Consider the following 16,333-nt stretch of genomic DNA (forward strand, 5'->3'; position numbering starts at 1 on the left):
AACTGTTGTTTCCTTACTTGATTTGAAGGGCGCCCTCTAACTTTTTCAGTCAATGGCAGTCTTCTTCACAGTGACATTTCCGCTAACAAAACTATCAAATTCTATCCCTTTCCGATGGATATCTAAAAGACACCTCGCGCAGAGAAGCGACGGATGAAAAAACATATTTAAGTCGATCTGATCAGCAATTTCCAGATGAATTTTATAGGAAATGTCTTGTATTAGAAATAGCTCTGGAAGAATTTCAGGGATTAAGAGTGCCGACTTGAAAGATAAATTTTTGTTCTGGTGTTTTGCGGCTTTCCGAACTGCCTAGATGTAAGGAAAGGTCGCAAACTGCCATATGTTGTTTAGAATGATTAGGGAGATTAAAGATTCCAGCGAATGGTTTGGATGCGTCCTTGTCATTTCTTTCTACGCCGCGAAGGTATTCTTGGAATCGGTCACCTATTCGTCTTCCTGTTTCGCCAGTTTCTAACTTATTACAATAAGTGCAAGTTATGTAGTAAATGACATAGGCGGAGGTACACATAAAGTGATCAGTGATCTTAATAGATCTCTTGGGTCCCGATATTTTCTCTACGTTATGAATGAAAGGACAAGTTTTTCATCGTGAGCGAGCGTATTTGAAAGTTCCGGATTGGTCATTGGTTTGAAATGAACTTCTGACCAAAAGGTTACCAAGGTTTTTGTCACGTAAGAATGAAATTGTTGGGGTTGCGAAAAGATGGTACTAGTCCCTGAATCGTTTTGGAGTAATTTAAAGTTTTTTAAAGTGATAGATTTAACCGCGTGGTTGTGAGGGTGAAATGTAAGAGTGAATGGAATGCAGTTAGTGTTGCCGCTCTGAGCTTTCCAAAATCTGTCTAGCTGTTTTAGTACAATCCATTCGTGCAAAAATTCAGGATGCCAATTCTAAACGTTTTAACCGTTTTGCACCAAATTAAGTTCCCAGGTCAACCCATCGTTTCTGCCTGCAGCTGTCCCACCGAACTTAATTTGGTGCAAATGATTAAAACGTTTAGAATTGGCATCCTAAATTTTGACACGAATGGATTGTACTAAAACAGCTGGACAGATTTTTGAAAGTTCATAGCGGCAACATTAAAATAAACACAGTTGATCAGATTTCATTTCTGGCGCGTATTTTGCGGTAATAAACATGAACCCAAATCAGGCATTTTGCTTTGCTTTTGCCATTCTACTTCTACAACATGCAACTGCAGCAAATGTTTGCCTTTTTCATCCTGTATCAGAGATGGGTAAATGAATGCATGCAAATCCTGAAGTCGCTTTCTGAGAAGACGGCGGCATTTACGTAGAATTTGTGTCGCGCCTCACATATGGACCATTCCTCGCCCAGCCGAATCATGGTTTGATATTCATTACTTGAGCCCTTTGCTCTTCTTGCGGCCATTTGTCGTATTTTTTTCTTTTTCTGCTAAACTTTCAGCTGACCTGGAGCTGGTCGGGCCATCGCTCTCACTTACCACACTTGCTGGACTATCGGACCGCTTAAGCAAAAATTCCGCTGAGTCTCGCTTGATCTAAGATCGGTGCAGCCAATGTAGGGTCGAAATGACGAAAATTTTGGCTTAGGAATGATTCCGGCGCACAATAAAAAGGAAAACGTCCATCCATGATGAAAGTTGGCGGGTGAATATTAAAATTCCCGCCAATTGAGTAGTTTAACTGCAGGTCATATCTGGGTCAAATGACTGGCGTTGACAGCTCTGGAAGCGATGTCTTTTGTTTTTTTCGATTTTCTCAAAATCTGCCTGCCCCACCCATACACTTGCCTGAAGTTTCTGCGGACTTTCCGAAATTTTTCGAAATTAGTGAAACACTGATCGCATAAGGAAACGCGCTGTGATGACAGACATTCATCCTTTTTTCACGGTTTATTGATCAAAAACTTCCCTAGTGCGACCATGGCCTAAGTTATACATTGGCGAAACGGGGAGAAGACTAGGTGACCGATTCCGAGAACACCTTTGCGGCGTAGAAAGAAATGACAAGGACACATCCAAACCAGTCGCTAGACTCTTTAACATCCCTAATCATTCTAACAACTTATGGCAGTTTGCGGCCTTTCCTTACATCTAGGCAGTTCGGAAAGCCGCAAAACACTAGAACAAACATTTTCTTTCAAATCGGCACTCTGAATCCCCACGGTATCAACGAGTACTTTTCACTCAACTAATTTATTCCTGTGTTCTCGTCACCATATTCCAACCAATAGCGTAGCTCCACTTTCTAGATATAAACCCACACACAACCCACAATTCTTCCAATCGCTCTGACGAAGAGCTAACGCTCAAACCGTCAGCTTTTTTAACCCTTTACGGTGGCCAATTTACGTTTTCAACTCAGTTGTTAACACCTAATTACCTGTTGTTGAGTTAGGTGAGGGGTAGGTGCACATTGCTCAGATACCGACGTTGATCCATTTTTTTTATAATATACTTCCTCTTGACAATTTCGGTAATACATAAATTCTCTCAAATTTGCCTGTTAGAAAATATTTGTGGAGTATTCTATTGTATCGAAGGACTGATTCTTAAAAATCGAAAATAAAGTGATGTACTTGGGGAGTCGTTACAAAGTTCTTTGCTCATTTGCAGTTTGAACTTCAGCCGGTGAATAGTGTTATTCCAAATGTGAAAGCACACATACAACAGCAGACTTTGGCCAGTGATATAGACGATCTGGAAAGCCGTTTTGATGATCTTCGAAACACCCAAGCTCTCGCTGAGGCATACCTCGAAGGCAAAGATGATGACGACGTTGTAGAATTTTGCAGCGAAGTTACAGAACTTCAAGAAAAGTTTAAAGAAGCAATTAAAACAATGAACAGCGTAGATGGGCCAGACAGAATCAAAATGTGTACTGAGGCATACAAGAAGGCTCGTGGAGGACACAATATAAAGGGGAAATTTACCCGTGAATGGAAGAAGATACTAGAAATCAAGGTGAGCAAGATGATAAATAATAGCACTAATGATGACAATTAAGTCGCCGAGGACGAAGACGACCATAACACCGGTAGGCGACGGTGAAGATAGCGATGATGACGATTATGATAACAGTGACGATGATCATGATCATCGCGGCAACGCTGATGAAAATAACGATTGTGATTGTAGCCATAGAGGCAAACGTACAGAGCGAGCGATGTTTAAAGTCCAGTACTGCTCTCTTTCTCAACGTTTGTTATGAAAGCTCTTAAAAATCCAGCACTACATCAGATATAATTTTACGGCCTTAAAAGAGAGTAAGAAAGCTTCAGGCTATGCTATATGTAATGAATAAATGGTACACTTTCCATTTACAAAAGCATAGGAAAATGACTGAAGTCAGGAAGTTTGGTTTTGTTTTTTCCAGCTTTGATTTGCGTTGCCTATGAAAATAATATTTATTTCGTAGGCTTTTTTCTCACCTCTAAAATTCTGATGTCCATTGGTTTGAAAGTGTAGTATTCCTAACTATCTTTACTTCCATTTGAAATGCTGACAGGTCGTTCAGTGGGGCACGGTTAACGAAACAGATCAATCATATAAAGGATATCGATTTTTCTTGATGCATTTTTCTTAATTGGAAAAATAAGAGATTGTCGCGGTGAGGCTACAACTTATCTTCATTCCATATGTTTTCTTTCACAGGCACCAGTTGCCACAATCAAGGTGAGAATCGTCGTCAAAACTATAGAAGCTACAATTACGGTCTCACAAAATCGAGTCAAGGGGTGGTTTTGAGAGGGTGGATCATGCAATCTTAGGGGCGGTAAAAGGTGACGGGAGGGAGGTGCGGTAGAAAGGAATAAGAAAGCAGCGTTTGAAGGGTTTGAAATGTCGTCTAAATCTTTCTAAACCCATTTGTAATAATTTTCACGATGAAATTTCGAAATGTTTTCCTCTAGTACAAGTTAGTTAAGGACAATCGTATTATGACTTCAATCATATTATTTGAAAACCCAAATATTAAATGAGAGTGAATTTCCAAACTCTAACAGACCACCTGGTTACGCGTACTGATAGTTATCCCTTTTAACACCTCCAAAAATTGAATGAGATTTCTCAGCAGCAGCAGATTTGGTGCACCCTGTCTCCAAAAGTTTCAGTTTACGATTTCATAGACTCAGTTACTTATTGGTAGAATTGTTCCTCCCTATTCAATGCTGATAGGGATCCCTCTGTTAATAAGCCGTCCAGGAGCGGTACGTGCATGTCAGAGATCTGGTCACAGCTGATTTCTGTCTTTCTTATTAGTGTTCTTTTTATCATTTAATGTTTTTTAAAAGCTGCCTTCAGGAGACCCTCTAACGATTGTTCTGTTTGGAAAGACTGGGAACGGAAAAAGCGCTACTGGAAACTCAATAACTGGATTTGAATGTTTCGTAGAAAGCCCAAGTGGTTCGTCTGTGACGCAATGTTGCACATCATTCAAGAGAACAGATGAAAGAGAGGTGACCGTGATAGACACCCCGGGAATCATGGATACGGCTTCAGTCTTAGTCATTGGATATGCCATGCGAATGGTTAAGAGCATGACTGGTTCTTTAAATGCGAAAGAAAAGGAACTTCTTCAACAACTCGCCAACGTTTTTGTCATGTCCCCCGACGGTCTTGATGCTGTTATCATCACCATTAAGTACGGTTGCAGATTCCTTGAGGAAGATGCCGAAGCTTTGAAAATGCTTAAAATGTTTTTTGGAACTGAAGCCCAACCTTACATGATTTTAATTCTAACATATGGCGACCAGGCTGCCCGCGACGCAAAGAAAAAGAAGAGGAGCATTGAAGACCATTTGACATGGTACATCTCTACCTTTCCAGATTGGGTCCAACAGTTCCTGAAGGATATAGGAGAAAGGAGAATACTGTTCGACAATACTTTGGATCCAAACGATAAGCCTGATGATTGTAAGAGGCAGGTCTCTAATTTACTTCAGGTAAAAGTCCATTTTGAGGACAAAATCTGTTGGTTTCGTCGTTGTAAGTCAGCAGTTGCATAGGTGACTAGCCTTTTCGTTGCTTAGTAATAGTGTAACGGTTTTTAAGAATAAGAAAGAGGTAGCAGAGAATTCACTTGTCTCTAAAAAGGGACTTGACTAAAGTCTCCTTACAGTATCTTTCTTGAATCAAATGTGTAGGTCACGAGAATAAAGGAAAAGATCGCCATTTTAATAGGCTCCTGATTGCCAAACAAATTCTTCTTGTCAGCACCATAGTGCGTTAAGGGTTAAGAGAAATATAAAAACTCTCAGCCTAAGTTTTGGACAGTTCATCATACAAATACTTTGCACAGACTAAATTCTTAAAGCTTTATTTTTCTCCTCCTTTTGTATGTCGTAGTCTCCAAAAAAAATTCATCCGACTTGGGGCGTTAAACCTAAGAAGTCACAGCCAAATTCTAATAGGATACAATATTTCCCTAAGTTTGGGAATTTCGCAAACTACAAATCCTAAAGCTCCATTATTGAGACACCAAATACACTTGTACGCCATGGTGTAAGTAGTCGTAGGAAATTGAATAAAAAATATCAAGAAGGTTTTGTGAAAGGTAATTGATTGCCTCTGGTAATTCCAGGTAATCAAGGTTGCGGTCAGTTTGACATGGCACACGCAAATATGTTTGATGAAGTATAATTTCAGACAATCAAATGTTCTTAGTGCGTTGCCCGATTTCCTCGATGTCATTTGTTTCTTTATGCCTTGAAGAAAATGGCTGAATAAAGCAAAAGCGTTTTAAAGTTTCTTGGGGTGTGCACAACTTAGAAAACTATTAACACCCCTAAATCCCTTTGTGCTTCGATTTTTTCTCTCAAGTTTATTTGTTTTTCTTAGATTATTGACGAGGTGAGGAAGCAAAGAGGGCCTTTAATACACCGCCTGACCAAGGCGTCCAAAGAAGAGCTTGACAAAGAAATTAAAAAAGCCATAAAAAAGAGAGGGCTAACGAAGCAGGCAGAGGCTCTTCATCTAAAAGTGGAAGAACTCAAAAGGAAAATTAAAGAGAAAGATAGAAGTGATAGAGAAAAACGTGAGTTGGAAAAACGCCTCGCTGAACTCGAAAAGGAACGGACTCTGGTTAAAGCTGCTATAGAAGAGGTGAGGCAAGGAACAACACGGCAATATGTCTCGACCACTGCGTCTGTATCCATAGTCGGAATACTTTTTAAGGAATTAATTGCGCTTGCTAAAGGTGGATGTTATCCTGGCTCAGCCATTATCTATGATCTCAACTCCCGAGCAAGGCGAATAGAATCTTTGCAAGTTGGTGACAAAGTCTTAGTCATTACAAATAATGGCATCCAGTCCGATACAGTTATCACCTTCATCCACCGTCAGCCAGAAATTGTGGAAGAATTTTTACAAATTGTCACCAAAAAGGAAAAAATCCTCCTGATAACTGCTGACCATCTCTTGTTTGTGGAAGTAACTGGCCAATCAACAGCCATCCCTGCAAGAGATGTTAAGATCGGAGACACAGTGTACGTGAGGGGAAGCCATGGTTCAGAGAAGGATTTAGTTCAGAGCATCAGCACTGTCTACGAGAAAGGTGCATACGCCCCAGTAACCCTGAGCGGCACTATTCTGGTCAACGATGTTCACACCTCATGTTACTTTGATGTTCTGTCCCATGAGTGGTCCCACAGAGCCATGAGCATTGCTCGCGCTCTGCATTATGTGTCTCCATCGATGGTGCGTAGGATCAGTGCTATTGGAGAAAAAGATGGATTCCCAGGTTGGTGCAGACTGGCTCACACGATGTTGACATTGCTCGACTGATGAACTAAGAATTTAACCATTGCCATGTTTAGAGACGCCTTTCACTATACATTCATTGTAAGTGTGATATGGACAGTTAAACAAGTCGGAGGATAACGAAACCGTTTTCCATGTTTTAATTTTTACATTAAGTAGAATAGTAGTATGGGGGATACATGAATGTTAATCAATAACAAAGTCGAACGTTACATAAGTGTTTAATACATAATACGTTACATAAGTGTTTAATGCCTAAAAGCAAAACCCAAACCGTAAGTAATTTTTTTTGTGTCTAGCATGCGAAGGAAGCTTTTAAACATATAGGTTTGAAGGATGTATTATCAGAATTTTATGAGTGTGGTTGTGTACGTGTCAAATAGAAACCTTTATACACTGATAACTTCTTCGCGTGAGTTGACTTACAGTCAATTAAGAGGGTTATCATGCGTGGAGCAATTAACTAAAAAAACAATAACAGACGAACTAAACGCGTGTCATTAGGTGTTCCGATAGAAAAAAATTAAAAAGTAAACTTAGGGTATCAGTTTTTGAAAGGTTACGGACGTACGAATAATTATAACCTCTAATTGAGGAAGAGATTTAAGACTTAGATTGCTAGCCGGTTTACCAAATATAGGTGTTTCCTCGTTGGACCTAGAGGTATGAAATAGATGGATCATACCAAAGTTTTTCTTCAGTTGAGGACCAAAGATTGCTTCATCTTAAGGCAGATGTGCCAAAGAAGAGTTTTCGTGGTTCATATATAATTTTATTGCCTGATTTATTCTTTCCATGACTACGCCATATTAATCATTTCTGTTATGTGATCCCAGGTTACCTTAGGTATTTTTAGAGTCAGCAATAAAGTGTGTTGTAAAAAATTAATAGTATTCTGTTATCTATTGTATCAATCGGAGTGTCGATTTTTACATAAAGCCATGACAGATATTTCAATCAACAGTCAAAGCACAGCTTCGTTCATTTACGTCGTGCAATTCTTGCCATGACCATCTCCGTCTATTCTTCTTTCTCAGCCTGTATCCACGAAATGTTTGACTGACATCAGTGACAGGTCTTAATCAGGTATTTTCACTTCCAATTATTTTTGCTTCATCTCCTTCATTGTTTCCCACAGTTTTTACATTTATTATTTTTTTCGTAAGGGCGTTATCACTCAGTTTAGCAAGAGAAAATGTTCTTTTAGTTTCAAGTACATGAATTGTTATACGAGGACATGCAGTTTAGAAATCCATCAGCGATAAAAGGCCAGACTGCTAACTTTTTTATCTTTTTACGAATTGGCCGAGATGAAACACCGCTTCAATTTTAACACGAAGTCTTTCTGTAACACAAGGGGGGACCAGAGCGGTCACGCGGCAAACGACTCAGACCTCGGTTTTGGTCATTTATGATATCGTACTCAACCAATAGTTTATATATAAAACCTCGTGGCTCAACCTCGTCCAATAATTTCCTAAAATCACTCGGTTTTCGTGCAAATCGTATACATACAGAGATTTACACTCTGGCAAGGCGCAAAAGAGAGTTTCGTTCAATTGGCGCGTATCGTATTTTCCACGCGCGAGGAAAACTATTCGTACTTTAAGGAGCCGCGTATCATGTTGTTACCTGTGAACCGTATCAAGGCGATCTACATTCAATCTTTACTGGCAGTGTTTCGCTTTTCAAACCGTTCGGAATATTATAATTAAAAATCCGCTCTCAGGGCATGTCTAAGATAAATTATGCCGGCATAATTTCGGGCCTACAGGTTTAATGCTATAGTCAGAGAATCGAGCAAAAAGTGCTTGCATAATTACTAAGATTGTGAAGTATAAACGTGTTAAATTGAGTAATAAAATGTAAAATCATTAGCTTAGTTTTGGGCATAGTGGTACTCAGGGTTGTTTATTGTGTCAGATTACTTACGAAAGATGAGTGAGCAATGCTTTTTCACTAATCAAACTTCTGTGGAGGATGTTGTGGAAAGCATGGAGGAAAAAAGGACAAAGGGAGATTTGAAATTTCTACAATAATTTTTTCGAGACGAGAACCACGAACGAAAAGAACACACCATAGCGCCTGATGAGTAAAACGTGTTTGCGAAGTCAATTTGCTATGTTCGGTGTAAAGACGGAGAGATTATGACACTCGAGCATTGTTCTAAGTATTGGCAGTTATTTTTATATTTTACGTTTGCTGTAAGTAGTGTCATTATATCTATCGGGAGGGCAATTTGTATGATTTGCATCTTTCATGGTCGATTTTTGAGCCTTCAGATTGAACATGTTTATCGAAGTAATTGAACTGAGTGGAGTGCAATTTGGGCTGAAATCATAGGCGTGATTTCAAAATCGAACGAGCGGGCAGCGCAAGTTCGATTTGAAATCACAAGTATGATTTCAGACCAAAATTGCACGACACGAGGTTCAATTACCACTTTATTACATCCATTTTGAAATCGCCCAAATACAGGACTCGGTCAGTTAAAATATTTTATTGATGCAGTACTGAGCTGGTCTGAAATTAATTCATGTCCATTTTTTGGGGGGGATAAGTAAGAGTTAAGAAACAAAAGTTGCAAAATTTGCCACATGATACTCTTTGTCTTTCATTTTCCTGCAATTTGAACGGTTACTTTAAACAAGCCTTAAAGTCCGATTGGTTGTTTTGTTTTTAGTGTAGCCTCCTCATTGGCTGGGAAAAAGATGCGATTTAAAGCAAAAAATGGTGCGATTCGTGAATAAATTGCATCAGTTAGAGCCAATCAGATCACAGGGACCACCAGTGATTTCAAAATGGGTGTAATAAAACAATAAATTGTCCTTAAACAAGTATGTATATAATAATCATAATACCGCTCTTGTCGGTTTGTGTCAGAAATCTCGCCTGCTCGATGCACTCATCCGTTCGATTTTTGTTAACACTGACTCATGCGTAAATATACCATACGGACAGACTTTCCATGAAGTATTCTATATATCTTTGATCAAACACTCAGCTCTGATTTGCCGCACCATCCTGTGATAGAAGCAGATCTTATTTTTGGGTAGAATAGATTCACATAGAATCTGAAGGTGAAATGTCCTGTGAAATGCGGCCAAATTGTGGTTCATAAAAACACGCAAGTTTTTTCATATGACAACCAAAAAAGCAAACTGCTCAAGGTGTGTGTTTTTTGAATGAACGACAGCCGAGAAGATTACTCGGGATGATAGCGCCTTAAAAAATCGGCTGGTGTGACCAATGAAATATCAGAGAATGCTCTCATGTTCACTCCGATGTTATTTCTGAGACTTGCTTCACTGCGATGACCGGAGAGCGCCATGGTGAGCCAGCCGCAATGGACTTAAGCATGATTGCAGTCGCTCTGACACCATCATGATTTCTATGAATTTTAACAGTTATGTTAGTTTGGTTATATTTTTCATTGTGCGTGTTTTGTTCTGTTTTGTTTTTAAACACAAAACTATGTGTACTATACGACTGTTAGCTGTGTTCGATTTTTACTACCAAACATAAGCTTACCATCTAACTGAGAGTGAAAACCTTTTTAGAGTCGGACTGTCCATTTCGTTTTCTCTTGGAGGATTTTCGTCTCTGTTCACGTCATAATAATGTCAATTACGGCGCCTAGCATGTTTTCAAACCTTTGTTTGGTTCTTCTGTTGCTACTTGTTCCGAAATTTCACTTTCAATTAACGAAAAAAGGTTAGTATGTCCGACTATTTCCCGGACTTCTCTCTACTGATTGGCAGATGGCGTGACAGCTTAAAGTCTTAAAGTCGCAAAGTCTTTTTTGCCGAGCAAGTGATGCCAGAGACAGCCAAAGTTCTAATGGTAATAGTCAGATTTGGACATCTCTATCAGTTAAGACATAACTTTTCTTCTCCTTTTCTTCTCTTTCTAAAATACATTCAGTTCCTTCCCTTCCCATCTCCGCCTCCAAACTCTGGCGCGTAATGAAATATAGAAATTTAAATTAATGTATGCGAAGAGTGAAAGCTGAAACTTGAGCGTTGTGCGAAATGATATTAAAAACAAAATTCGCAAACCGATGATCAAAGCAAACGGTTTACAAATTAAAACGTAACATCTTAAATTGTTATCCGAAGGACGAATGGAATAGATCGTTCAAAGACTTTCAAGAATTCTAACAGCAAAAATTCCTCGGTCTTCACCATGAAAATAAACATAGAACGGAGTTATATACGGCAGGAAAGATGACAGTATTTAACAGCATTACTGACACAATTTGACCAACAAGACTTCTGCGAGTGTCGAGTGTAAATAATTGCATATCGAGGTAAACTGAGATTACTTGGCCTTAGAACAAAACAACTTAAATTTTTCATTGTTGCGAAACGAGGGAGGAAACGAATTTTGATCAAAAGGGAAAAGTATGGTGTAATATATTAGGCCTTTGCATTTAGGGACTGTAAGTACATGCAGTTGATCTTAAAAAATGGCGCGCACGTGGTTCGTGTTGTGAGCTCCAAATATTAAATATGGTAACCTCAAAATCAATTTAGAAAGGGTATTTAAATTTTCAATGGAACTACCGTTCCACATATCTAGATTGGCTGGAAAGTGCGACTTTGAAAAACCTTTTTAACGGACTGCTACCAGAGGCCGATTTGCTCATCAGACGAGTTAGGATTGGTTCTATTTTTCCCCTTTTTAGTTATTTACCACAAATTTATTCTTTTTAGATTTGACAGTTTAAAGCAAATACTGGCTCAAGCCGCATGGGTCTGTCGTCCTCAGTTTTGAAAGCAAATCTCGCAACTGCGTAGTGGAGGGGGGAGGGGAGGTTGGGGATAGGCGAGATTACAGTCATATCTACAACTGCAAATCAAAGTAAAGCACTCCTATTTATTCATGAAATATTTTTAAAAAGTTAGAACTCTCCTTAATTTTAAATCAAACGATTTTACACGCTTTGAAAACGTTTTAGATTTCTTAGATCACAGTGTATGTTAAATGTACAAAATGACCTGACGCACAGGTAGGTAATATGTTCACAGAGCTGAGGGCTCTGACGAAGGGAAAATACTCAAAATGACAGCTTTAAAAGCTCTTTACGGAGCCCAATGCAGTTTACATTAGTAACTCAGATTATAAAACTCAACTGAGTGAAGGGATGTTATTCTTGAAAAATTTAGAGTAAATTCACTCACTCCTTTCTTATTTATTCTTCCTGTCCTATGTTTATCAGCATTAGTCAACTTGTTTTTCAAGGTTTTTTATCCTCTAACACCACGGAGACTGTCCGAAATAACGCAAATCAGGAAGAGATGAGGTCACGATATCTTGCGCAAAGTATTGTTCTTTCTCCTTAAAAATGAGGCGCGTATGATGTTTGGAAGGGAGAAAAACAAAAGTAATTTATGATAAAGCAAAATCACCTATAGTATAGTAAACAATGAAAATAATTCAGAATAACAAGCTGACCACCTAAGTCAGTCACTATTTATTTTTTTCCATATGATATTGTGATGGAATAGCAGAACAGATTACATTCTAGGCCTTGAAACACTCTAATTAATAACGATATAATATATGAAACAAATACATAGCACAAATGAGAAAGTAACTAATCAACAATTATTGACCAAAGTGGAGGTAAACATCTGCCACTTTCATCGACACGGAGATGAATAATTGTTTGGTGTACACCACACAAGAAACCAAACAAATGAGTTTATTTCTCTAAATATACCAAAAAATGGTCGGAAATGTGGTTGTTGATTCGCAATTGTGCCTCCTCGGCTTCTCGGAGGTAATCACTTCCAAATAAGCCAATCAGCGCGCACGAAATGCACTGTTCACCTGTAGGGTATATACTAAGGCAAATTATCCATAGCGTGATAAAACAAAGTCGGTAATAAAGTTTAAAATTGAATAAATCACACTCGATTTACGGCTCTCAGTCGTTTCGCAACAGAATCTTTTCGCCACAAAGTCCATTCGCTACAAATTAGAAGTCGTTTCGCAAAAATTCAATTGTTTCCTTTCAACTTGAAAAAATCCTAGAATGATGTCAAGCAAACCCTCCATCGTGACCGATACACACCCAAATTGTCATTTGTGTATAAGTTAAAAGCCAAATAGTGCTGGATTTGAAAGAAAAAGGCCTTAAATTTGTAGCGAGGCGAGTTTGACTTGTTGTGAAATGACTTGATTTGCACAAAAGATATTGTAAATAGCAAACAAAACACGTTGGGGCTCGAACTCTCTAGATCTTTCTTCTTCAATCTGAATTTTTTCAGCCTGCCAAAAACGATAAACACCGAATGATTTAATGAAGAAATACATATATATAAATATAAACATAAATATATATATATATATATATATATATATATATATAACTAACTGCAGACAGTACTGTTTCGGCCTTCTGGGCCTCATCAGTGCAGTGCTGATGCTAGGATGGAGGTAAGGCAATATAGCCACCCCATATATATATATATATGGGAAGGAAAGTAATCAAGAACATTTTAAAAGAATAAAATCACTCAAGACAAAATCATTGGTACTCTTATTTACTTTTCGATGGGGTTATCTTATTTTGAATCTTTTGGGGTCTATTCACGCACATGCAATTAAACTTCATGAAATGTCACAGAAAATGACAGATAAATCCTGAAGACCACGCTGTGGCTGGAACTCTTTGAGCGTAACTTTTCGAACTATTACTTTTTCCTATCAACAAACTGCGTAAAAAAGTAAACGTATGAAAACAAATTGAAAACGAAGAACATGATAATACACGAATATCACTGACAAAGGAAGTGAAAATTGCAATAATTCGTAGCAATAACACTGACAACTAGCATTAACAGCAATTGCTAACTATATTCGAAAAAAACTTTAAACTAACGATTAGGTTGTATTGGCGTTTTCTAGCTTTCTGTAAGCTTAAGAGGGCTAACAAATGCGAAGATCTAAAATTAACACCATTTTTTTTATTTTGTCCTTATGAAAGATAACATAAGGGGGACGGTTAATTTGATTTCTAGAATTCATCTGCTTTACTACTTTACTTTTCCTGAATTAACCAGCCTTGAAGAATGATGCCACGGTGGAGAAAAAACCTGACTTTTTATCTTTGACTTTCATAGGTATGGCACGCTTCCTGTATTAAACACATCAATTTCAAACGTTTACTTCATTGCAGAAATAACGATAAATAAATTAATAACTGAGTTAAGCAATTGACAGTCCAATCAGGGTCGGATTCCTAGGAGATATTATGACCAGCAACAACCCATGTATACCAACAAAAATAAAAGGCTTACCTAAAATTGCAATTTAACTTAGATTTAATCCAAATCATGATATCTAGAGAAGGGATGCGAAAATCAAAAGACCGTGTTATGCCAGACGTAATTGCCATATAAAGGAGTACGTTTCTAAAGAAACTGTGGTGCTGCGTTGGCGGGGGAGTACAAAAACATAATTTGGTTTCATCAACTGAGTTGATAATGTAAATTGGCCACCATAAAGAGTTTCAAGGCTGACGTTTCGCGCGTTAGCCCTTCGTCATTCGCCTTGCCCTTATCCGAATTGCCTTTGGCCGCTTTTTCAAAGTGAGTCCTGGTGCTCATCCTGTCGTGTGATTAAAAGCACTGAACTTTTCCAATAAAAAGAAGACGGTTTTCGTATGAAAATTTAAGATATGTTATCAAATATGTTTTCAAGGGCCCGAATGATTTGTTTTCCCACGAGAGTTAGCATTCACTTTGCCGAAGTAAAACAATGATATGTTTTCTTTTAACCAGTTAACTAACTTACAGAACATACTGTGTTTTTTCCTGATGTAGAAGCCTCCCGCGATTTATGATCATAATAAACACAAACTGAGTATGTTATTTCAGTAGGCTATGTGGGAGTGTTTAATCTGATCGAAAATAGTAAATAACGTATCTCCATTGCTCTTCGTCTTAAGTATGCCATGTTTCTGAACGACTTAAGGTTTATGTTACCACAATATTTTACGCCTAACAGGACCTTTAGATCCGCTGTTCTTCCGTAAATGGTCCTTTATTATCAGAGACAACCATACGTTTTGTATCTAGGCAACTATCTATTATTATAACATCCAATGAGAGAATTATAAAACTTACCTTATACCCTTTCTTCTTCTGGAGGATTTATGACTGGTTGCTTGAATAAAAAGAAGAAATACCTTCAATTGTACTCTGTTCATACTTTTGAGTTAAATTACGCAGGGATTGCCTAATTGCTCATCATGATTTACTCTCATCAGTAAATATTTTGCTTCATTCATCAGTTTTTGTCCATTACTTGATTTCACGGCTACATTGGTTCTACCCAACTTTGTTCTCCAACATCTACGCTGGTTAAGAAATTATATCAAACTGGCCGTATTCCTCTGCAGATTAAGTCGTCTTTGCTTCGCTTTTGTCACTCAATAAAGTTACTTTATGTGAATTAGATAACTGTCATAAAGTAACTAGATAACAGTCAATTAGACTTTGAAGTGACCTTTTAGGGATAAGAGTATTCTGAATAAAATATATTATAGTTTCATTGACTTGTAAGCTATGCACAGTTCATTGACTTGTAAGCTATGAACAGAAATGGTTTAACATAGTGGTGGAACTGCTTACCCATAGGCTCCCCGCATAGGCATAGGCATAGGCAAAACCATTCCCTAACCTGGAGCACCAGGGGATCACACTTTGTCTGGTCTCTACCCTTTGACCTGTTCGGTATGGGTGACCTTAATAGGAGTTCAAGACTCCAACCGACATAGCTCTAGGGGTAACTGTAACACACAAACCATCCCACCGCGATAAGGTGGTAACCCTAGGAACAGATTTGTTTTATAAATTGATTGTAAAGACCCTTGTTCTTCCTCTGAGATTGACTTTACTTTCATGAAGACTCACATTCATTCATTCAAAAGGATTCTTGCTGAAAATATCTTTGTGCTCATCTGAAGACTTAATATTTTATTGAATCGGTTTATTTGGTTAACATACGATCAACATAACATAAGTTGTGGTTACACTAGCCCTTTTACCCATGGGTAACTAGCGTTTGTCCACGGGCAAGGACGTTTTTGTGTGTAACCGCTTTCCCCAGACCGAAACTGCCCCAGGGTTATTTCCATGGATACATCAAAAAGAACAAAACAACTTCCCATGACAGTTCCTGAACTGAAAAGTACGGTTTATCTGCTCCCTGAAGTGGCTTGGTCAATCATAAAGCAGAATGAAGCTAATACAGGAAATCGCCTACAGTGTTTTGAGATGACCTCCGATGCGCTTGGTCAATTTCGCGCCTTCTTCGGTGTCTTCTCGCAAAAAACTGCTGGACTGTTATATTTATGGAGGACTGTCGTATAATAAGCAGGAGAATCACTGGAATTAAGCTTAAGAGATCTCGATTTGTAACATCCATATTGCTCTGTACTTTTCCTAATTATATTTTGCCCTTAGGGGGAGTCTTTTACTGTGTAACCGCATCCCCAAGGGTTATATGGAACCTGAGCTTAACCAAACCCAAGCCATTACCCTCCGTAAGGCCCC

General features: G+C 38.4%; 1 protein-coding gene across 1 annotated transcript in view; it reads left to right on the forward strand.

Annotated features, from left to right (window-relative positions):
- The window catches only part of LOC136278161 (uncharacterized), a 27,601-nt gene extending 19,955 nt beyond the window's left edge, over positions 1–7,646 (forward strand). The window contains exons 6-9 of the mRNA XM_066161548.1: positions 2,625–2,972; positions 3,663–3,683; positions 4,301–4,951; positions 5,847–7,646. Of these exons, the coding sequence (XP_066017645.1) occupies positions 2,625–2,972; positions 3,663–3,683; positions 4,301–4,951; positions 5,847–6,791 (1,965 nt within the window). The 3' untranslated portion in view covers positions 6,792–7,646. The remainder of the gene's footprint in view (positions 1–2,624; positions 2,973–3,662; positions 3,684–4,300; positions 4,952–5,846) is intronic.
- Positions 7,647–16,333: the final 8,687 nt, after the last annotated feature.

The sequence above is a fragment of the Pocillopora verrucosa genome, chromosome 1 (genome assembly GCF_036669915.1).
Source record: "Pocillopora verrucosa isolate sample1 chromosome 1, ASM3666991v2, whole genome shotgun sequence".
Lineage (NCBI taxonomy): Eukaryota > Metazoa > Cnidaria > Anthozoa > Scleractinia > Pocilloporidae > Pocillopora > Pocillopora verrucosa.